Genomic DNA, 23,771 nt, shown 5'->3' with positions numbered 1-23,771 from the left:
TTTTAGCTGACATAATTGGCATGTGTTCAAATGCAGGGTGGCCTGATGCAAAAGGAGACAAAGCTTTTGCACCTTTAAGAGCTGTGTAGAAAAATGGAATTTCAGGAGGCATGGCTTGTCATGCAAGCTACATCTGCTGCAGTGCCCTCTTCTGAAGAGCTATTGATTTTATTTATTAGTTATATTTATTTCTAGCCAGACTTTCAGCCTACCCACACCACTATCCCCATCCCCAGTAATTACGGCCGGCATTTTGGCGGTCTTGTAATAACAAAAAGGAGAAAGCAGTACTCCTGAAGAGAGAGCGGCCCCTCGCTATCGCCTAACGTCAACCGTGAGCCCCTGAGCCCCTCTCTTATTAGAAGAAATCAGAGAGGACGTCGCTTTCGACCCCGCAGCTCGTCAATTGCACCGATCGCGCAATCCCAAACCTGGAGCTAAAAACCAGCGTTTTGAAGGAGGCGATTCCTATTTTTGCCAGCCAAGAAAGCAGCGCCTCCTTCCCAAATTTATTATTATTCTTGCTATTCTATCTTTGCCAGCCAAGAAAACAGCGCCTCCTTCCCAAATTCATTGTTCTTCTTGCTATTATTGTTGTTGTTACATATGTACTGAATTCTGATGGGGTGTTGTTTAGGCTGCTGCTGCTAATTTAAGACAAAACATGCGAAAAGGTATTTCATTCAATAAGGCAAAGCGTATCCCGCGCCAGCCATGGGAAAGGCCCCCTTCTCTTTCGCTGCGGCTGAGCCTGAACCAGAGACTAAGCGGAAGCTGAACCAAGAGGCGGGGGAAGGGCTATTGCTCAATCGATCCAGCGAACGGATTTAATCCGTCGAATTGGAATTTAACAAGGAGCCGCCATCTCGAGGCAGCAATAAACTCACGTGCAGCCCGAGAGCCAAATACCCCACAAAAGGGTTAGAGCTGCTTAGAGGGTGGGGAGCGGGAACCCAGCCTGGTTTGTTGTTCTGCAGTCCAGGTTTGGTTTGTCTTAAAGCAGCGTGTCCTAACGTGGTCATTTAGCTTCGGGTTCTTTTCGTGGCAAAGGCGATATATTACCACTAATAACGGAGGCTCAAGCGGCAGTTTAAACAGCAAAGTTACTCCCACGGAGCTATATAATACCAGGTCAACATGGATAGGAATTGCAGCCTGAAGGGGCTGACCTCAAAAGCCACCCAGCCTTACATCCTTTTGCTTTGCAATGGGGAATATTGCAAGCACCACCCAACACTGTGGGACCGACTTCTGTGTAAAGCAGAGGCTCAGCTGTCCAGCTGCGGCTTCGTTGCTAGAGCCACCCACCTTGCGCGCGCATGGTCCCACGTTCAATTCCCGGCATCTCCCAGTAGGCTTTTTTTTTTTTTCAGCACTCCTGCCTGAAATCCTGGAGAGGTGGGCCAAGAGCCTGACTCGACTTAAGGCAGCATCTTAAGTCCCCCCCCCCCATAGGACTGCCCTGTTTATAGGGCTCCCCCCAAGTAGAAAGCGATATGTAAAATGTTGTCAAGGCGACGAGTAAGCACCTTGGAGCCGTTTAATCTCTCCACTTAGGCTGTGCAGCTGCCTCTGCCCACGCCTATTTGCCCCCATGGAAGCCAACGGGGGGCTGACTACCCTGCGAAGAACGACGCCTAGGGGCTGGACAAGCACGAGAGCGGTGCGTTTTCCTGTCAGGCAGCGAGCGGGGCAGCCCCGCGACGGCAGTGTGGAAGGACCCGTACCTTTGGCGGCACGGAGAGTGGTGGGAGTGCCCAGAGCGCCGTGCCCGCAGCCCGTCCGACTCGCAGCTTCTCCTCGGCGGCGTCGCCATGTCCGTCAGCGAGATGTTCATCGCTTTGCAAGGGGTGCTCACGGCCGACCAGGATATCCGCGAGGTGAGAGGGTCGCGCCGGTGCAAGGGCCACGGACGCTTCACCAGAGCTCGGAAGGGGGATCCCTTTCCTGCCCACCCCTTTCGCTGCTCTTCGGATCACAGGAACTAGAGCCTTGGTTTTCCTACCTTCCAAACCTCGAGAGCCAACCTTTTAACAACTGCATGCCTGAAACATGGGACCCATTTCTATCACGTAAACCCAAACCGCCCTATGTGTCTCTGTTGTGGCTCCTGTGATATTTACATAACGGCCCAGAAGAGGGAAATTTAGTTGTTGCTGCTTGTTACGCTAAGTGTGAGAGAAATTGCATCGGCTGAAATTTTCCGTCCTGCACCACCACCGTTAAAGATCTTGTTCTCCTTTGCAAATATTCTTTGTCAAAGCTGAACAAAGAAATAACAACCACAACCAGTGATGATTGCAAGCACTGCCACCCATCTTGGGTCAAGGTGTGATCCACTATGGGGTACTGACCCATCACAAGTAGTAGTATGATGAACAAAATCATAGTAACAACCTAATTGCCTCATAGATAACCATTAGTTAGCTAAGTAGTGCAGACCCTGTTTTTCAAAAGCCAAGCTATGGACCCACTACTTTTAAAAAGTTTGATATCTCTGTGGTAGTTTTTGTTACGTGAATGGTGCCACAGATCTCCCGGGTGGATTACTGGGACTCCCTGGGGTCCGTTCCAATTAGGAACCAGAGGTCTATAAATTTACTAGAGATAAAGACAGGCAAAATTGAACAGCAGCTTTGTGCTAACACATTGCATATTTTAATGTACCATCATGTTCTGAGTATTTTATTGTTGTTTACAGGAGATCAGGAAAGTTGTTCAAACTCTGGAGCAAACAGCCCGGGAAATTCTTACAGTGCTACAAGGAGTCCACCAGGGGTCTGGATTTCAGGACAGTAGGTCATGTTTTGTTTGCCTATTGAGAAAAAAAAAGTCACAAACATGTTTACATGCATAAAGGATGGTTACAGAAGACGAGGATAAAAGATGCCACTCAGTAACATAAAAGTGAAATGGTTATGTGTTTTGTGAATAACATTTTTCTACTCCAGTTTCTTTGTGAATTGGAAATGCAGGAAAGTGAATTATGTACAATAGATTATAACACTAAATTTGACTGTTTCATTATTGGGCACTTAGTCAACAAAGACTTATTCAGCTGTGAAATCTTAAAACAAGTCTGGTTTCTATATCCTATCAGACAGGGCAGGGCAGCTTGTGGGTTCTACTCTGCTTGAGCAGAGCCTGCTACAAAAGACATATTATTAGAATGAAAGAATTCAGAACCTGGAAATTTTTTAAGGGACAGAACTGAGCAAAGCACACAGTCTTTCCACACAATAATCCACTCCCTCCCCATTTCAGCAGTACAATTTAGTGGGTCATTTTGTTGTTGCAAGTGTTAAACACATCTGAGTAAGAAATCCTTGCTGATCTGCTTCAGATCACCCAGAGAATTACTATTCAGTCACAATTTACCTTCTGTTCACTTCAGGTGTGGGAAGCCTAAACAAGTAGAAGCAGGCTTCCTGCTTCAAACTGCCACCCTCCAATTCATGGGGATTGGGGGTGGGCAGTGCTAGCACATTTGCTTCCACACCTCTACTCATCTGACAGCTTACCCAGTTGCAGGAATGAATCTCCCAGTAGAGCAGAGCGGCTGCAATAACATTCCCACAGCAGAGTCACTGCCATTTACTACGAGGGTGGGAAGGGGTAGGTGGTGTGAAGGTCAGGGCTGTACAGACGAGCTAGCTAGCAGGAGCCCTGGATTGCCTCTGCCAGTGCATCCACTGCCCGGACGCTGAGGTCCAGCGCCGAGGGCCTTCTGGCGGTTCCCTCATTGCGAGAAGTAAAGCTACAGGGAACCAGGCAGAGGGCCTTCTCGGTAGTGGCGCCCGCCCTGTGGAACGCCCTTCCAGCAGATGTCAAAGCGATAAACAACTACCTGACATTCAGAAGACATCTTAAGGCAGCCCTGTTCAGGGAAGTTTTTAACGTGTGATATTTTACTGTATTTTTGGTTTTTATGGAAGCCGCCCAGAGTGGCTGGGGAGGCCCAGCCAGATGGGCGGGGTATAAATAATAAATTATTATTATTATTATTATTATTATTATTATTATTATTATCATCATCCACAGAACCGTAACTCACCCACCCACCTAGTCTTTCCCTGTAAATGACAGTGACTTCTTCCAGGCACCTATTGCTGCAGCTGAACCACTCCTGTCATTATGAACTTATTTCAGTGGGCTTAAACCATGACTAACTTAGGCTTCATTCCTGTATCCACTTAGCTAGGAATAAGCCCCATTGAACTTAATGGAACTTAGTTTTGATGCATAGGATTGTGGTGTCCTATGGATGGATCCAGTGAATCAAACTTAATAGAAAATTAATAAATATATAAATGCTGTTGGGGTTGTTGTTCATTATTATAGTGCGTACGTTTGTGTTTTAATGTTGTAAACAACCCAGTGTTCTTCAGAGGGAGGTATAGATAGCAAATAAATAAGAAACCTGTTTCTTTAAAGTATCACAGTATTGTCTTTGCTCATGGTTCTATGCCTAAAGGGTGTTTTCTTTAAAGAAACTCAAAAACCAATAACTAGCCTTTGTTTTCGAGGTTAAGTGCTGTTTGTTTTTAATTTCAGTACCAAAGAAGTGTCAGAAGGCTCGTGAACACTTTGGTACTGTTAGAACACAGTTGGCCTCTCTGAAAAACAAGTTCCCTGCAGATCAATATTACAGGTTAGTAAATGTCCACTTTCCTCCTGCCTTTTGTGGTCTTTTTAATAATATTTTATTCTTTTTTCCATATAGAAAGTTACATTTGTTACTGAGCAATTTCAAACCAATCATTTAAATATGGATGGCTATGATTTATTTCCACTGTTGGAGGCAGCATGCTTCAGCATACCAGTTACTAGGAATCACAAGTGGGGAGGATGCTATTGTACCACCACAAGGATAGGATTTAGGACTAGATGGGCATTTTATCAGGTCCAGCAGGAGTCTTCTGTTTAAAGTGCCAGGAATCACTTTCTCTTTCCCCCCCATGCAGATTTAATGAACATTGGAGATTTGTGTTACAACGTTTGGTGTTCTTAGCAGCATTTGTTGTCTACTTGGAGACAGAAACCTTAGTGACTCGGGAAGCTGCTACAGAAATACTTGGAAGTAAGGAATTGTTTTTCCACTTAAACACAATGACTTTTGGCTTTAGCAAGGCTCCCTGTCTAAGAAATTCAGTAAAATGTTAACCTAAATTGGCACGTCAGAAAGCTTCTACATGTCACTTAGTTTTCCTTCTAAAACCTTTTGACGTAGTTTGATGGTGAAATAAAGACTAGACCTCTGCTTCAGCTCTGCCAAGGTTCCTTTTTTAACTGAAAAAATTAGTAACTGTTAGTAAAAAAAGGAGTCCATATATGCACTGCTCGAGAGCTATGAGTTGGCAGAGTTGCAGGCTCCCTGGAAAGGTAGAAAGTCCACAGTGAAAGACAGGGGAATGTGGGAAGATTAGGTGTACACATTAATTGTATGAAGCTTCTATACATTCTTATTTACTTTGAAGAAGCCACACTTGTATTCAGTGAGGCTTACTAAATGTTTAGGATTACAGCTCTACTCCAGCAGTGTGGACTCTAAACGGCAGCTACTCATGAGGATCTTGGGCAGAGGTTTTCCCCATGAGCCCTGCTACCTGAAAATCCTTTTAACTAAAGATGCTAGGGACTGAACCTGGGACCTTCTGCATGTAAATAATGTGGTCGGCCACTGTGCTTTGGATTTGGTGCTAAGATATGTAACCCTACAATCCTTCCTAGAGTCTGAGATTAACATCTGAAGTACTTCTCTGTGTGCACCCACCGAGAGATGTCAGAGAGTGGCAATGAGGGAATGGGCCTTTTCAGTGGTAACCTCAGTTATAGGATACTCTCCCCAGGGAAACTCACCTGACACTGGCTTTGTCCTCTTTCAGGCACTAGGTGAAGACATTTTTATTCTCCCAGGCATTTGGACAGCAGCACTGATATTGGAACTTTTGGTGGCTACCAGGGTATACATCCTGTGTGAAGGGCGTGGATGCTTTGTGCTGTTTCAGATTACCTTTTCTTTGGATGAACACTTTTAGTATTTTATATTTGAATTGTTTTTGAATTGATCAGTGTAATTAACTAACCATTAACCTAAAAGGAAGGCCTAATCTGAATTGGCACTCCTTTCATTTTGGAGTCTTCTAACCCTGATGATTTGTATTATCAGAGTTGAATCCAAATCCGTTCATTCTTTTTGCAGTTGAATCTGAAAGAGAGAAAGGCTTTCACCTGGACATTGAGGATTACCTCTCTGGGGTGTTGACTCTGGCTAGTGAGCTGGTAAGTAAAGAGTATTGAGAAGTTTTAGAACTAATGCAGCATGACTTACCTAGTTGGACTGAAACTAATATCCAGGGCCTTGCGTGGACAAAACTAGAGGTTACATACCATGGCTCTTTCTTTAATGAAGTTGCTAGTTGCTAGTTGCTCTTTTTCTGCAAAGGGAGGCTTATGGTTGCATATTACTCTACTAATAGTAAAGGTTCGCAAGATTGAGGCTTCTTCATCAAATGTGCTCTAAAAGCCAGTATAATTTATCCTTTGGAAGGAAGACAAAGTGCTGAATACCCTGTTCAGATGCTAATACTCTTGTGGGACTCCAGTAAGGCCTACCTAACCCGATTTGGTCTGTGCACGTCTGCTTATCTTGCACCATTCTGCCTTCTTCCATAGGCTAGGTTGGCAGTGAACAGTGTCACAGCTGGAGACTACGCCCGTCCCCTCCGCATCTCTGCTTTTATCAACGAGTTGGATTCCGGATTCCGCCTTCTCAACCTGAAGAATGACTCCCTGAGGAAGCGCTACGATGGCCTCAAGTACGATGTCAAGAAGATAGAGGAGGTGGTTTATGACCTGTCAATCAGAGGGCTCAACAAGGACTCAATTGCTAATGCTGGTGGGGAGAAATAGAGGAGGGCTTGTTGAACTGAAGCAATCATTACCTCAGTCTTGCTGCCAATGAAGGAGAAGCTTTAACTTGAGCTCTCCAGCAGTAGTTTAGAGGAACCACAAAGCTGCATACCACTGTTGTTTTTTCCTAATGGAATGTTTAGTATGTCCAAGCAGAAGCACTCATTCCCCACCCCCAAGCCCAACAGGCGCTGCTTGGAGTCCTAAGTCACCCTGGTTTAAGCAAACTGTCATCTCTGAACTACAGCTGTTGCTATCCCATTATCCCTGCAGAACCAAGCATGGGGATTATTTTCCCCATGCATCACAGCCTTTGTTCAAGCCTCATCCTTTTTGGATCTCCACGTCATTTACATGTAGCACAGTTTATGCACACTGCTGCCCTGGGCTCCTTTGTAATAAATAAAAGTTCAGTACTTGGCTGCAGCTGATGTGTAAACAGCTTGTCAAAAAGCATTCATTTTCTGCTCATCTGTGTAAACCAGATAGATTGCTGCATAAAATCAAGAGTTCAGAACTAGAATGATCAGTTCAGTAGAAATATTGTTGGGAATATATGTTTTCAAATAGTCACCATTATTATAGTACACATATATTTGTATCCTTAAAATGCTGATTTTTACATTTGGGAAGAGACATGAAATAGTCATTGAAGCTGAACAGTTGCTTGTGGGCATGTTCCAAGTTTATATATAAGTTTTAAAAAGCAAATCCTGGAACATGTTTTAGGTGATTTTTTGTGGGGGGGAGGAGCACAGATTTCAAGGAGGTAAGTAGTTACGTAACAGGGTGAAGGTGTTTGTGTTCCTTTGAATTCTAAGTGACCTGTTTCACATTTCCTTCATTTTGTATTATATCTTTTTTATATAACATTCTTGGTCCATCATGCAGCAAAGAATGTGTTTGGCCTTAACAAAAAACGGTGACACTTACCTTGATCCTAAACACATGTACATGGAGGCGAGTTGCTTTGTGCATAGGAGCACAGCTTTTATATGTAGGGTGCAGGTGCAAATCACTCTTCTTTCACCTCCATGTGTGTGCTACCTCCACTGTATTAGTATTTAACATCCATCTTCTGAATCTCATTTATATGTGCAAAATTTGTTTCTGCAATATACCGTGTTGTTTTGTCTGAGCATTTTTCATATTGTGTGCTGTATAGGATCTGTTTTCCCCCTTGCCCTAAAGTTTTTCCTTTGACAAATATCACCTCCAAAAGATAAGAAAAATATTTGTACTTTACAATATTAGTGGCTGTAAGTATCTTTTGTTTGTAAATCTTTGCCTTTTTCTGGTTACGTTTTGGGATGGGTGGGGGAAAGTTCATTGAAAAGCAAATTCTTCCTTTGTTAACGTGGGTAAATAAAAGACACTGTTCTTTAATAGTATGCTTCTGTGATTTTGTTTTGTATGTTTCTTACAAGCTTGCACCCTGTAATTCACAATAACTTGTTTAGTATACAGGTGTCATACTTTCTTTGTTTTAACAAAAACCCCTTCTTTCAAGACACTGCAATTTTACAGCGCCCATTTTGGGAGGAAGGCTATGATAAAGGGTTCACAACTGGTGCAGAAAATCTTGCTAAACGATATTCTTACAGTTTTTTCCCTGTCGGCTATAGAATAGAAAAGTGCTGCCACATATTTTGTTCTCTAGTATTCTACAGAGTTCTTTTTTATTATTATTCTCATGTGTCACTAGGATAGGAGTGATCTGGTATGGAAAACAAAAAGAGAAGTTAATTAAAGTGCAAGGAAACATAATTATTAAAACATTTTATGTTAATCTACAATAATGTAACGGATTCCTTTTTAATTAAAATTTTGAAATACACTAGATTACATCATTTAAATAATCACAAACTAGAAGAGGTAATTGAGCCTTGTTAACAGAAGCGTATTTCAGAACGATTTCTGATGTTAAGACATTCCTTGGATTTCTACAATGGGTTTTTAACCATTTACAAACAAATCCAGTGATCCGTAAAGGGAGAGAGTATTGCTTATCCACAGGATTATACAGGTATTCTGGAATGTTTGTGAGTGAACTCTGAATATATTTCGGCTTCCTTTTCCATTTACGTGTTACATGCATTCAGTGCAAAGTAAAACTCGGTAAACTGGTTCCTACATGGGCATGAGGGTAGAAGAAGAAAACTGATAAGCTAACAAAAGATGGATGAATTAAATGTTTCCTGGGAGAGCAAGCTGAAATGAGGCTAATTATACTGTCTAAACATTCTCCTTTATTGTGTTAATACTGCTCTAAATTTGACTGGATGTTGCCTAATGCTGTTATAATATATGCACAATGAAACCAGTCTATCATATATGGTCAAAATTCCTTTTTCCCAGCACAATCATGCAGTGTCAGACATCTCACACTCCTATCTGATCCCCACATTATTAACAATATTAGCTCAATATTTTCTCTCTAGAGACCTGCTCCTCATGATCTGGTGCCAATAACCCCTAATTACCATAGAGGAAGACATCCCAAGTAGGCCACAAATCTGAAGGGCCCGCCCTGCCCCCCTTGAGCAAGTCTTCACAGGGTAAAGCCTATTTGCCCTCAGACAGACAACACACATTTTGTTGTCTTCACTGTTACACCTATTTACAAAATGTGCAAAAGATTCCCATTACCCAGAATCGAGATCTCACTCCTCTTACCACTTAAGAGCCTCCTCTGATTTCTCCTCAGGCCAAGTTGTGCTGAAGTGATTATTTTGGCTAGCCAGAATAACTCCTTATGTTCCTACAGCTCATGCTCAACTTTCACTCCACACTTAACAGGCAGTCTTCAAACTAACAACACTCTTCCTTTTCACTACCAGCTCAGTCAGTTACACTAAGCAGAGGGTCGGCCACCAACCTCTCAAGATGACAGCCTCTTTTTGACAGTTCTTGTTCATTGGGGCCCTCACTTTATCACCTCATCAGGCAATGCCTCTCAAAATGGGGAATGTGGCCTCCAGAAGGGTTTGTGGGGCACCTACAAGAGAGGGGGCAGCATTTTGTAAGTCTTATTGATAAGTAGGTCTATAAAGAGGCTCAAGATTTCCCACAATCTGAGTGTCTACCTCGTGGATTTGCTGACAGGGAAGGGTGGAATGGTCAGTCACAGACTGCTGTGGGTTACCTGAAGCTAGAGACCATGGGCTGTGGAGCAGCTGAGAAGAGGAGTAGCGGAGGTAGGGGAGCAACTGTGTGTGTAGGAACCACTCAGTTGGGAGCAAAGCAGACATAAAGGTTGTAGGAGCCAGGTAGCTACACCCAATGAGGTTTCTAAGTTGGGTTGTATGGAAGATCTAACAAGCTTAAAAACGGGGCACATTTTTTCCTTCAATTTGAGAAACACTTATTTAAGTGGTACTCGTCACAAATGAATTCTCAGTAGAAAACGACATCGTTACGGATAGCTCCAATGCTAATTGGCCAGGTGAAGTTCATCCTTGGTGCAATTTTTGTTGAAAAGGAGATCTTCAACCCAAAGCAGGTTGTGAGGAAATTTCTGAGCTTACTTAGCCAAGTCATTTCGCAGTCAGCGATCCTTTCATGACCTATTGTGCGATGCGCTTATCATGATGTTGGGCAAGGCGTTGCGCCGCTTCTTCCAGGAGCCCAGCTCCCGAGAGTACCTCCGTATCTGCCTGAACCAGTGGTGAGTCCGTGCCTTGTCTCCATCTCGGAACACAAAAGACTCCCGCCTGATCTCAAGGAGTTCAAACGTGTCGTCGCAGTCGGGATCCACAGAGACCACACAGTTGCTGAGTCTCAAGGGCTCCCTGAGCAAGCTGAACTTCCCATTGTTTTTGTCCCTAATCAGTACCAATACTGCATCTTTCACAGGCCCTGGCTCTCCGGGTTCAAAGCTAGACTCAGAGGCGCGTCTTATGTTGACCATGAGGAGCACTTGCATGTTCTGGAATTTTAAGGTCTTGCTGCCCTTTTTGACCCACTGTCCATCAGGAGGCTGGGCCAGCTGCAAGGGCCCTTCCATCACAAAGCGGGTTTCTTCCCGCAGCCAGCCCACAGTCTTGATAGCGGTTTCCCTCATTTCAATGTTAATGACCTCCCTGTTCTTTTTGCTGTCCTGGCGGAAGGAACGCAAAGTCCACGAGTTCCCTTCCTGCTTGGTCTTCATGTTTATGTGCTCCAGGTGGGACTCAATGCGGCTTTTGGCCTCCCTCAGGCTGCTGTGATCTGGGTGGTACTCAGTGGTGGCTTTGATGATGCGGCTCAGCAGAAGTGGGTACTTGGTGACTCTCTGCAGTGGAGCCATGAGGAAGGACCGCAGATTCATGCGGCGAAGAGCTGTGTTGTCGTTCTGGGAAACATTGAGGAAAATCCTGCAGGGAGGTCAAAAAAGAACGTATTTTGTAAACAGGTACAGGAAAACAGAAAAGCTTACACCGAGAGACTTGTTCGTACATACACATTAGGCATTATCTTTAATTAATTAACATTTACAAAGTAATTATGACTTAAGATCCCAGAATATTATTGATATATACTGCTTTCCTGCAAAACCATTTACTTGATTTGCTAGACTCAGGAACATTTTTTAATTTTTTTCCCGTTCTCAGGCTTTGTTTAATGCATGACTAAGGTAAGGTTCAATAGACTTGCTGTTGATATCTTAGCTGTTAAATATTACTAAATTTATGCAAATGTAGACACAGGGCAGTATCTAGCATATTAGTTGCAATAGTGCAGGGAATGTTTTCACCCTCTCCTTGTCCTATGTGTCCTCTGTGCACGCCCTAAATCTGTTCTGAGGGTTCCCCCAGCCCTCTAGAATGGATTTGGGGAGGAGGTTGGAGGTGCAGGGAGCACTCAGACACTATACTGGGAATGTCACAGGTGGATGAGCACAGCCTTTCTATCGTTCTGATAAAGCCCCAGTTGGTGATGTGCCTTTATTGGTAAACTCCTCAGCTCTAGTTGATGCCACGTATCCTGGTGCAAGTGCCTGGTCATTGATGAACACCCCCTTCCAAAGCATACTTGCTCCAAGGGGTGTTGCTAAGTACTTAAAAGTAAGGGCTCATAGACAAACTTTTGCATATCTGAATTAATATGTACAGATGCAAATTCAGAATTTTAATATTACAGATGATAAGCTCACCGGACACCCCAAATATGTTCAATTATCTTGGACCCCACTCCAGATCTGTCCCCTCTTCAATTAATTTACTCTCGTTTTCCCAACAGATCTTTCTCCAAATCCATTTAATCCCCTTACAATTGCCCCCATTCATTGTTATCTCTAGGTACAATCATTTCAAATTCATTTATTTCCACAAATTTATATCTTACTCACTAACCCAGATCACACACCCCTCTGACACACACCCAGTTAATCTCTTGAATACATTACCTACCCAGAAATGCTCAGTACATTTAGGAAAAGATATGGAGTCTGTGCCCCAAGGCATATACTTCCTACCAGGCCTGTGCAAGGGGGCAGGGACAGCTGGGTACACTTGCCCTGGGTCTTGGAGGGCTAGGATGACTGGGGGGCTCCACCAGGGGCCTGCAGGACTTCCGGTGTCATGTCAAGAACAAGACTTCCATGCTGGGCTTCATACAAGCGCTGAATGGTCCTGCTACCAACCCAAGATTAAGAGGTCTCCTCACCTGAGTAACTCCTTCTCTTTTTCCAGTGCATTGAGCATGTTTACTGAAGATGACTGCTGGAGGCAGTACGTCTGGAAGGCAGGCAGCATATTGACAAATTCCAGGAATATCTCACCGATGCACACAGTCATGAGGTCATCATCGCCCTGCCGAAACACAACATACAAGGCAATGCATCAGCCAGAGAGGTGGAGGCACCAGAGGCCATTAAAAGACACCGGCCTGATATTCAATTGTGACGAATGTGCTGGAGTGGAGCTGGTGACATTGGTGTCTCTGCAGTTTACGGAGCTGAGGTGGGTCAGGGCAGCGGCAAAGGCAGGGCTGTGTGGACATACCAGCAGGAGGAACAGACTGGTGTCCACACAGCACTGACCGCATCACCTGCCTGCCCTGTGCCAGCCCTGCCCAGGTAATATGCAGCCCAGACCTACCACCTTGACTGCAACTGCTAATATAATTACAAGCTGATCTTGGACAACACGTTAGCAACACACCTCATGATAGCTGTTTCAACAGTGAGTTTCTTTTGGCCACGTTTCCCATGAATTACAGCTTGAATGCATTCTGAATAATTAAGCTCTTTCCACACTGAAAACAAGCAAAAGTGCTACACGTTTTTTCCTTGAACTGCTAACTTCTGCAATCTATTCTCCAAACAGTGGCCTAAGCCCAGTCACTAGGAATCACAAGGCAGGAAAATGCTGTTAAACTCAGCTTCTGTTTGTGAGCTTCCCATAGGCATCTCATTGGCCACTGTGAGGACAAGATGGTAGGTGAGATGGGCCTTTGGCCTGATCTAGCGGGGATCTTCTTATGATTTTCTACTGACTCTGGTAGAACATTAAAGGTGTATGCAAACACAATGCAAAAGTGATTAATCTCAGCTTGACAACCATGTTGTTATTCCCTTCCATGTCTTTTAATGATTTACTCTACTGATGTATATTTTTAGAATCTGTTACATTTTGATTCCTAATTAAAAAAAAGATAAAAGTATTTCACAAAAGACTATTGCAAGACCATTCCCTGTTTTTTGCCAGCATGAGGTGCTGTAGCACAGAGGCTCAGTTATGAGAGAGAGTACTACACTATTGCTGAAACAGAAACAAACATTCATAATTAAGGAAACATGCCATCCAACTTAAATGGTTTGCTGAAATCCATTAGCAGGCAGCATCCTTGCAAGTTAAACTGGATTTCAGTTGAATTCCATGGATTAAATCTGCACTTTTGAGGTTTTGAAACTGGAGACTGTACCACCCTATTCCCCCCAAAATTTCAACCCCATATATGTCAAAATAGAACACTCAACATCTGAACCCTTTAAACTTACTGCATTAAAATTTGAATGCACACAGATTCCTATGAAGTATTGCAATGCAAATTTTGCATATATGATTTTGAGTTCTAAATTAATTTTTAAAATTGTGACTGGCAGAGCTGGAAATGGCTCACAGGATCTCTTTTACACCTTTGGTCTTATCCCTCAGCTCCTCTATTATCCTTGATTTCCCTCCTTGGCTCCCCAGCATCTTAAAAAGTTCAACTACATCTCTGACGCAGTGGATAGCATTATCACATTTCCCCATTTTGGATGATTATATCGTGGCTTAAAAAGACACAAACCTTTTGCCTGCTCGCACCACAAGCATGCAGTCCCTGGAAGGTCAGCTATGAGGAAATACAACCCTTGAACTGAAAAAGGTTCCTTGACCCTCGTCCAGACTGGCTGGGACTGACCCCCAAGGGTTTCACACAAGTCTCGTTTCCAACCCTACCTGGGAGATGCCAGAGATCAAACCTTGAACCTTTGTATATAAAACATGACCTCCGACACCAGGAAGAATCCCTGTCCTGCCTACTTGTCCATATACCCAGTACTGTCTTCTCTGATGGCCCTCTAAGGCAGAGGGTCTTCACTGCACCTGCTATCTGATCCTTCCCCTTCCCTCCCTTTTAAAAATGGCTAAGTCAGAGACTGAACCTGGAACTTTCTGCATGAAAAGCATGTGTTCTCCTGCTGAGCTCTGGCCCTTCCCCAAGGCGATTATCCGGCCTTCAAAATAATACTCTCTCCCGCATTTGACTTGCAAAGTTCAGCAATAGGGCGCAGAGCCGTGTGCCGTACACAGGGTGCTAGTCTGTAATAATGAACCATCAAGAACTGCTGTTCCAGCAAATTATAAGTAACCTTGAGTACGTTCAAGAAAGAGAGCCAGTTTGGAGCGTGGCTCAAATAACACTTAAAGGATTTAACTAGCCTTGCGTCTGTTCTTGGCCACCGGCAATTGTTGGCAGGCAAAGCCGCTTTTAATTGCTCTCCTGTGGGCAAGATGGGCTTCTTTGAATGCTGCTGTAAAAATTAATTTCATGGTAAAAGGGTGTTTTGTTTCTTTCAGAGCCCTTAATAAAGCACAGGGCATAATATAAATACACAGCGGCGTGTAAATGCCATTCGCCTTGCTGAGGTGCTAGCGCAACCGTCTGCCTGCTGGCATTGTTTTCCTTCAGCCAATGGAAATGTGGTAATATCTGGAACTGATGGTAGGCCTCACTGCACAGCAAATTGAAAGCAAAAGGGGCAATTCCACATGTCATAAAGCTAGCCCCAGACTGGTCTGTTTAGGAGCACATAGGGCAATAGGACTCAAGGGGTAAGGCAGCCTTCCCCAGCCTGGTGCCTGCCAGATGTTTTGGACTACAACTCCCATCACCCCTTACCATTGGACATGCTGGCTAGGGCTGATGGGAGCTGTAGTCCAACAACACCTAGAGGGCACTAGGCTGGGGAAGGTTGGCATAGGGATTCATGCATTGCAGGGGGCTTTCTTAGGTGATTCTATGATTCTACAAGGCACAAAGGATTTTTGAGATGCTTATTCACCAAGTGGTCCTGAATTCACGTATCTTGTCAATCACAAAGAAACACAGGCGACTTATGGTAGACTGGGGGCATCCAATCAGAGCTGAGGCCCTCTTCCCTAATCTAGAGGCAGATGTTTTCTCACACAATTGAAATGACAAGAAATAAATAAAAAGTTGGTACCCTTTGGAACAAGAGCACAGGGAAGCTGCCTTATACCAAGCCAGACCAACTAGCTCAATACTGTCTTCTTTGACTGGTAGCATCTCTCCCAGCCCTACCTGGAGATGGTGGGGACGGAACCTGGCACCTCCTACACGCAATGCAGATGCTCTTACACTCAGCAATGGCCCCTTCCCCCTTTCAGCAGCTAAAATGAGTCAGACAGAGGCATACCCATTCTCAATTCCCTTACCTGCTCATTAGGCATTGTGCCTTTCTAATGAGTGGCACAACCTTTGAGTGCCATAGTAACAAAGCTGCAGTGGCAAAAGTAGCTCATTATAACTGCACAGGGAAACGGAGAAGAAATCTGAGACCACACACTACCTGCTCAAAGGCCTGCTCAATCTCTTCCTGAAGGTACTCCAGGAAGTTTTCGTTGAGGTCAATGAGCTCCTGTATGTTGCCGAAAACCACCAGCAGCTGGTCCTGTGTTAGCAGGCCAGCAGCTTGCATGGGGAGGTAGAACTCTTCCTTGATGATGCGCAGGTCCTCCCCGTAGCTGGTTTCAGTGTTGACAAACTCCAGCACCGACTCCTTCCGCTCCGTCCGGCACTTCAGGCACTTCTCGCAGAGGACGGCCCGCCTCTTGTTCTGGTTCTGGACATCCGTCTCCAGCGGGAAGTGTCTCCCCCCACAGTCGGTGCAAGGCTGGTGGGCCTCCCACGCCTGCAGAGATGCCAGCGTCTCCGACGCCTTGCTCCTCCACTTCCTACTCAGCACCTGGCCGATGCCGCTGTCCGCCCGCTCCATCTCAGCTGACCTCATCCTTGGCACCCCTCCACTGCTGGCATCGGCACTGTCCCTCTCTTCACTCCCGCCCACAATGCCGCTGTCGGCGCTGAGACTGCTGACGTTGCTCCAGCGGTGTTTGGAACGAAAGGAGCCGCCCAGAATGCCGTGGTTCTCATCAACGTTGCTGCTGTAGTTGAGGTTGGCTTTCGTCAGCACTGGGCCTGAGCGGGGAGGAAAATAAAATAAATCTATTTGTAGAACCTTCCCATTGTTTTGTTCCTCAGCCCTGTTCATCCAACAGTAAAAAACTTGTCCTGTTTTGTTTTGTTTTTATCCTTGTGACCAGGAAGGATTCTGCAAAGTACCTGAATACAGAGCCAGGGAGAATCTAGTTCTTAATGATATGTTGCTACATTCTGGCATTTTCATACATACATAAAGATTTTCTTTTTCTTCATGCTAAGAAAAGCTTGACCTGATCGCTGAGCATGCTCTTAAAGGTACAGTAGCAGGTCATAAAAAAAAAAAGACAGAAACCCTCCTTGTATTGTACTGGTTAAATTGTCCATCTAGCCTAGTGTTACCTCAAAGCCTTGGTCAAGGTTTCCTTAGCCTTGCCTGCTGAGATCCTTTAAATAGACCTAGACAACTTTTGACCCACCAATATATCCCACTGGCTACATTGCTTGCTGGGTGCTTCTATATATTTGCAGCCCCCCCAAAAGTAGAGGTTTATCAAACTCCTGGTGGGCCACAATGCACAACTGTGTTTAGTCTCGTGGGTCACAAGCTAGCAGGTCTACTTGACAGTATGCAAAGAACATATTCCGCTTCTGAGTTACATTTCTCTCTTTAATTCAACAGCTAGGGAAGGACGCTCTCATTTGGAATTTGGCTCAGGTGTGTTGGAAGAAACAAGCCTGTCCTAATGAACTATGCAAACAACAAGCGGAAGCCACATATTGATGGCTCCATCTGCTCAGTATACTTGCAGAACAATTGTTCCAGGTTCTACTCACCTTTTGCTATATCATGCATAAAGTCAAAGAAAGCACTAGATTGAAGCTTAGCTCATGACACTGCCTTACCTTTGCATACCCCCTTTCCTGCATTTGCCAGGAGCCAGTTTGGTCCTGTATGGGCCCAATCCAGGCTATTGGCTGTTGCTATGAATTCTACAGACAGAGAGTACACTGGAGGAGGAGCTGCTACTGTATTCCCTCTCCTCTGGAGGGACCCTGGAATAAGAGGCTACAGCCGGCTGCAAACATAATCCACAGCTGTTGAGTGCGAGATGTTTGGAGGCTATCTCTCTGAATGATGACTGCTAACCTAATGTCAAAACACACCCAGAACTATGAGTGACATGGACAGACCCTGCAAATCACACACAAAGCAAAAGGCAAGGGGAGCATACTGGAGTCTCTCTCTTGCCGGCGCTTCTGGGCATGCTGCCGTGCTGCTGCAGCGATCTTCAGCTCCAGTTGTTTCCTCTTCACAGCATCTGTTGGCATCGGATCACTGAAATGAGGCCGCAGCCGACACTCCCGTTGAGCTTTGGTGCAGTCCGAAGTTTCGTAGGAGATGTCAGAACTTGATCGGCGGCAGTTGGGGCTGGAGGTCTGGAAGGAAAGCAAGGGGTGGTTGTGGGGAGAAGTTTCTACTAAACAATATATGAGATACTTAAATAAGGTAAAGGTAAAGGTAAAGGGACCCCTGACCATTAGGTCCAGTCGTGACCGACTCTGGGGTTGTGGTGCTCATCTTGCTTTATTGGCCGAGGGAGCTGGTGTACAGCTTCCGGGTCATGTGGCCAGCATGACTAAGCTGCTTCTGGCGAACCAGAGCAGTGCACGGAAACACCGTTTACCTTCCCACCAGAGCGGTACCTATTTATCTACTTGCACTTTGATGTGCTTTCGAACTACTAGGTTGGCAGGAGCAGGGACCAAGCAACAAGAGCTCACCCTGTCGTGGGGATTCGAACTGCCAACCTTCTGAACAGCAAGTCCTAGGCTCTGTGGTTTAACCCCCAGTGCCACCCGCATCCCTTGAAGATACTTAAATATACATGGCCAAATCCGACACCCAGCACCCACTACCTCTAAAACCGTTGTTTCTCCTCATATCTTTCTGGGGGGGGGCGCAACACCCTCACTCAAGAAAGGAAGCAAAATATGAGTTGTTAAGTGTTACATTAAACACATGTTCATGAAATCTGTGTGCAGCTGTTTAAATATGCACATAGTTTAATATTGGGGTGTGTGTCAGCAAGCAACATGTCTATTTTATCGGGCTGTATGGGAGAGTTGGCAGGATGGGCAACCATATGTGGACAGTGTATCGCAGCAGCAGCTTTACTCCAATTAAGATGGCAACAGCTCTCTTTCCCCAGCCACCACTGTTTGCAATCCAAACCCAATGATTTGGATTTGTAAGTGCTTGACTGAGGATGAAACGGGCATTCCTCCCCATGCCTTTCCTTACACACTTTCTGAAGGCTGGAACTTTATGTCTATACTACATAGTTAAACCACTTTCCAGCTGCTTTCATTGTTGTGGGTCATGACCAAGCGATCAAGAAACACTTTTCCGTGAAGGATCTACACAGATTACTCTGAGCACCCTCACACAGCTGTTGTTCACCCAAAGCTCCAGTTGGGTGAAGCTAGGATAATAAAACAACTCTCAGACCAATTTTAAAATATTGTGGGCCCGATCCAGCTAACATTATGTGAACAGGTCCTATTGAAAGCAATGGAGAAAGTTAATCACCAGTTCCATTGCTTTCAACAGTACTTTGGGCCACTCCAGATATCCTTCTTATTGCGCACATGTGATGATTCATATTCATGCTGGTATCGGGGCAGTTATCCACAATCCCGCTTTCAGTCATTTGCACCTGTCATCGTTCTGATGTGAACATACTTTTCAATTGGTGCATTTCCTGTAGTTTCCTGATGAAACCCTATAACTTTTCATATGGCAAATGTCTCAGGTTTTTTGTTTTGTCCTGCATTTGTTTTGCTACAGAGCAAGATTATCCCTCCAGACAGGAATCATGCAGTAACACTGGGGAAACATTTGCAGAACAACTGATAAAGCAGAATAATCATAGCTGTCAACTTTTCCCTTTTCTTGCCAGGAATACTATTCGGAATAAAGGAATTTCCCTTAAAAAGGGGGAACGTTGACAGCTATGAGAATAATGTGTGGACAGTCCAGCGTCGATCCAACATGATTGCACTATTACTGCATGAATGACACGTTATGGAATACACCTCCAAAATGCACCAGTCTGGAGGGGCCCTTAGTCACATGTAACTTTAGTTGGATTTGCACGGTAGTGTTGATGTGCCTTAGGTATCTTCATTCATTAGCTTGTTCCTTGCAGCCACCCAGAAGCAGGAAGGGTGAGATGGGGTGCAGGAAAACAGGAAAGAGAGAGAGAGGGGAGAGAGGAAGAAGAGGGGAGGAAGGAAAGGGCATGTAGAGGAGAGCCAGAAGAGTATTAGTGACAGGGGTACAGAATAGCTGAGAGCTGTCATAGCAAGTAAAGTTACAGCTCCCTGACCCAACACTTCTGAAACCCCTTTCTGCTCCAGGCCACGCAACTCACGGTGGGTTGATGCGAGTCCTCCACAAAAGTGAGATCATCCTTCTTAAGTTCACAAAATCCTTTGGAAGGGGGCTCAGGGGTAGCTTCGCCACTGCAGCTGTGAAAAAAGGGACACCACCCCAATTAATGTTCTGCACAAACAGCAGTCCAGAGCCAACTCCAGGGGTTGAGAGGAAAATGCATCTTTAAAGCTACAGTGTATTATTCTACAGGTCTTCTACCTTGTCAAAAGCACCTCATATCTTCTTTCTCTTACATATGCCATTCCATAAACGGACTTCTGCTGATGCAGTGGATAATAGGGTTGTGTGTGTGGTTTTTTTAATGAAACATGTTTGTAAATTTAAAGGGTTGCCCCCCCTTAATATTTCTGTATAAAAGCAGCATCTAAAGTGCATGAAATCTTTAAGCTTCTCATCCCTCTTAGTTGTTTTATTTGCACTAAGATAGGAGACAACTTTCTGTTCTGTCATCAGAAAGAAAGTGCTCCCCTAAATTATCAGATACCATGAATAATTTCTCATTCATAAATGATGAGGAAACTGTATATCCAAGCCCCGAGGGACAGAAGAGAGAGGACAAAACCTAGTCACACCCACATATACAGGATTAGCGGTGGCAGAAACAGAGATAATATTTAGCATTTACGTAGCTCACTTGAAGTGTTCACTACACTCGGCACAAAATTATGAATGGGTGAAGGGGTTTAAGATTTCCAGGTGTCAATCACACACAAAAATGCATGCTTTGCTTATTTGATATATTGCATTTGGGGATCTTGTGAATCATCAGGAGACTGCAGTATCCTTCCTTCTGCCTGTGTTAAAGAACTGTATACCATTCTAGATAGTTGCCCTCTAGGCAACCCTTCATACAAAAACACAAAATACATCTTTTAAAATAAATATTCCCTGTGTGGCCCATCACACATTTTCTCACAAATATACAGTGAATCTTTGGTTACTATGCTGCTTCATATAGCATTTTTAAAATAAAAAAATACATCATTTAACAAAACAACAACAGAGTAACTATACCAACTCTGGATAGTGACATTGGATAATATCTATGTACATATTATTCCTGTGGCTTGGCTCACTTTCATGAATCGCTTGGTATTATCTGATATGAAGACAGCTCAGAGGTGTGTGACTTGTTCACTCCTGCTTTCAGCTTGTGGCACAGTGTTCTGAATTGATCTGTAAGGAGCTGGTGCATGGATAATCCTGCCTTGTGGGGAAGAAAAGGGAGGTTGGAGTCCATGCCAGTTTGGTGTTCTCCAACTCTATGGCTCTGCCTAACTGGGATGACAGCGCTTTCTGCCTAACAATGTTATACACACCGTGGACAAATTCCCAGCTTAGAATGCAGTTAGCTTGTTCTATTTCTCAACTGACGCTGGTTTAGAAGGAAATGCATCAAAATGCAGTAAAAGTATCTCCCTGCTTACGCATGTTCAACTCTCGCGTGACCATGTATATGCAGGGAAACAATTAAATAAATAGATTTAAACTTCAAAAAGGCAAGAAAAAGGCAAAAGCAGTCCTAAAAGAGCACAAGAACTACAAAAATGGTGTGAAAAGAGCAGGAAAAAAATGGCTAGCAATCCCAGGAGCCTTTGCAACTGTAATCTCATGAGCCTTTGCACCAACCTTCGAGTTAAGTTTGAGAAAGGAGGTTTGGAGGGAGCGATTGTGGTGGAGTTTGGCATGTTTTAGGTGGCGCTTGACGGGGAAGCTGTTTACAGGATTTAGATGTGCCTAATATTCTGTGTGCCCTGCTTCCCAAACCAGCTGTGGAAGTACACTGGATGCAGAATAAACAGAACTGTGAGCACCACCTCAGTTTTCCAGAGAAAGAGAGAGTACGGTAGGTATTTCAGGCGATATGCAAAATGGCAAATTATATTAAAACTACTGGGAATTTTCCTTTGTAGGAAGTTGTTTCTCTTTATATTCAAGAAATCATATACACACAGTTCCATATTTATTGGATACTGGAGTGCTCTTATCTGTACATTAGTTCTCATGATATATATCCTCTCAACTGCCTCTTGGCCGACTGTTTTTGCATCTATTCTATCTCTTTCTCCCAGGTGAGAGTAGTTCTTCCATATGGTATTAGAGCAAGGAATTATGTAATGGAAGATTTCTGGATGGGGGGAAATGTACATAATGGTACTGCAGCTATTTGTGGCTGAGGTGGTTCAATCAGAGATGAGCCTAATCCGAATGAAGCTAGGATGATCAGTATATGAGGTGGGTGTTGTTTTTGTTTCTGCTAGACATGGTAACTGGCTTCAGTTTTTGGAGAAGGGTAGTCCATTTGCCTGCTTCACTGAAAAAAAAATTGTTCCCAAGGCTCCACCCTATTTAGTACCTCACTGCTGCAGATCCCAAATGGTCCAATTTCATCTTTGATTTTATTATGGAACCATCTTTACCCACCTCTTAAATAACTGAGCAATACTTCAATCTTGAGGCACCCTGTCATCTAGCATTCCTTCATCTACTCTACAAGCTGGGCCTTTCTGTTATGGCTGAATTTTTCCTCTTCTCACTTCCCCCATATCATCCTTGACATTGGCTGCTGTTTTGACCTTGAAAGAAAACATTAATTTGCCCAGCAACTTCATGCACTTTAATATACTCAAATCCAAATATTTTTATTTTTTATTTTTTTAACCTTGGGACTTTTATTTCCTTAACTGCTTTCTCTGTCATCGTAAAATTTTTGCCTGTCTTTATTTAATTCCTTATATACTGGATGATCTGATTTCCTGCCCATTCACTGACTTGACTATTAATAATGCCCTAGGTTTTCATCTTTCTCTGTCTTCAGAAGTCAAATTCCTCAGAAAGCCTGGTAAACACAATTCACAATCAAAAGGTAAAACAGGTAATAAATCAGGATCTCCTTTCAATCATGCTTTCAACCATTTCTTTTTTGCTCAAGTAAAAAAAAAAATGCTCTACAATTCATGACAGGCTTTAGATTATTCCATGAAGATAAAACACTACAAATTAGAGGCTCAGAATTAAAACATTAAGCTGCTTATAAATGTGCTGAGTAAATTACATTTGGAAGAAAGTTCAGAAATAAAGGGCAGATGTGTTGCATGTAATTCAAACACACGCACAAAATTCCAGCAGAATCTTAAGAAGCCAATGACAAGAATAACCCAGGAAGTCTTACACTTCACATGAATGAATGCTAACTTAATCTGAAATGATAAAATTGTCATGGATGAAAAGGGTATCAATGGCCAGTAGTTATGAAGGCTATATTACCTCCAGTATGCCTCTCACTACCAGTTGCTGGACAGCATAAGTGCTATTGCAAAAATGTCCTGCTTGTGGGCTTCTTGTAGGCATCTGGGTGGCCACTGTGGTAACAGGATGCTGGACCAAATGGACCTTTGGTCTGATCCAGCAGTGCTCTTCTTATGATTTTATGTGCTGAAAGGATGCTGCTCCATGTAAACAATTGACTGTATGCAGCAGCTCACCTTACGGACTGGCCTCACACCAGATCTCCCCATGTTATTCATATTACTGAGGTTTTCTTACAACAAGCACTGGGTCAAATCATGCGGCATGGGGGAAATCCACACGGCAAGACAAGGCACATGAATACCTGGCCCCATGGAGCAACTGCCACAAGGACCCAATTTCAAGCAGCCTCAGCGCCACATGTTGCTGAAGTGAACCTAAGGCTTGCAACCCTGTCATTTCACTGCCAAATCCTGAGAATATGTTGCCTTTCAAATCT

The 23,771-nt window shown here is 44.0% G+C and overlaps 2 protein-coding genes across 3 annotated transcripts in view; one reads left to right on the top strand and one right to left on the bottom strand.

The window, feature by feature from the left end:
• Nucleotides 1-1,710: 1,710 nt before the first annotated feature.
• Nucleotides 1,711-8,298, top strand: TSN (translin). The gene is made up of 6 exons (XM_083586048.1): nt 1,711-1,880; nt 2,702-2,795; nt 4,555-4,651; nt 4,965-5,080; nt 6,203-6,282; nt 6,676-8,298. Exons 1-6 carry the CDS (start codon nt 1,815-1,817, stop codon nt 6,910-6,912), a joined length of 690 nt encoding a protein of 229 aa, XP_083442174.1. The 5' UTR covers nt 1,711-1,814; the 3' UTR covers nt 6,913-8,298.
• A 381-nt stretch (nt 8,299-8,679) lies between these two features.
• The window catches only part of LOC310748762 (uncharacterized protein), a 69,990-nt gene continuing 54,898 nt past the window's right edge, over nt 8,680-23,771 (bottom strand). For both annotated transcript variants that reach the window (XM_083584621.1, XM_083584622.1), the window contains exons 4-8: nt 20,001-20,097; nt 17,799-18,003; nt 15,974-16,602; nt 12,559-12,704; nt 8,680-11,267 (exon numbers count right to left, since the gene is read on the bottom strand). In XM_083584621.1, coding sequence (XP_083440747.1) covers nt 10,472-11,267; nt 12,559-12,704; nt 15,974-16,602; nt 17,799-18,003; nt 20,001-20,097 — 1,873 coding nt within the window. In that variant the 3' untranslated portion in view covers nt 8,680-10,471. The remainder of the gene's footprint in view (nt 11,268-12,558; nt 12,705-15,973; nt 16,603-17,798; nt 18,004-20,000; nt 20,098-23,771) is intronic.

The sequence above is a fragment of the Podarcis filfolensis genome, assembly GCF_964270895.1.
Source record: "Podarcis filfolensis genome assembly, chromosome: 1".
Classification (NCBI taxonomy): domain Eukaryota; kingdom Metazoa; phylum Chordata; class Lepidosauria; order Squamata; family Lacertidae; genus Podarcis; species Podarcis filfolensis.
The sequence above is the reverse complement of the archived record's forward strand: the minus strand, read 5'-3'. Positions and strand labels throughout refer to the sequence as shown.

Coding starts and splice junctions, on each gene's coding strand:
- TSN (XM_083586048.1), top strand. CDS start 1,815: ATGTCCGTCAGCGAGATGTTCATCGCTTTGCAAGGGGTGCTCACGGCC. Junction 4,652..4,964: donor CCTGCAGATCAATATTACAG/GTTAGTAAATGT, acceptor CCCCCCATGCAG/ATTTAATGAACATTGGAGAT. Junction 5,081..6,202: donor TGCTACAGAAATACTTGGAA/GTAAGGAATTGT, acceptor TTCTTTTTGCAG/TTGAATCTGAAAGAGAGAAA.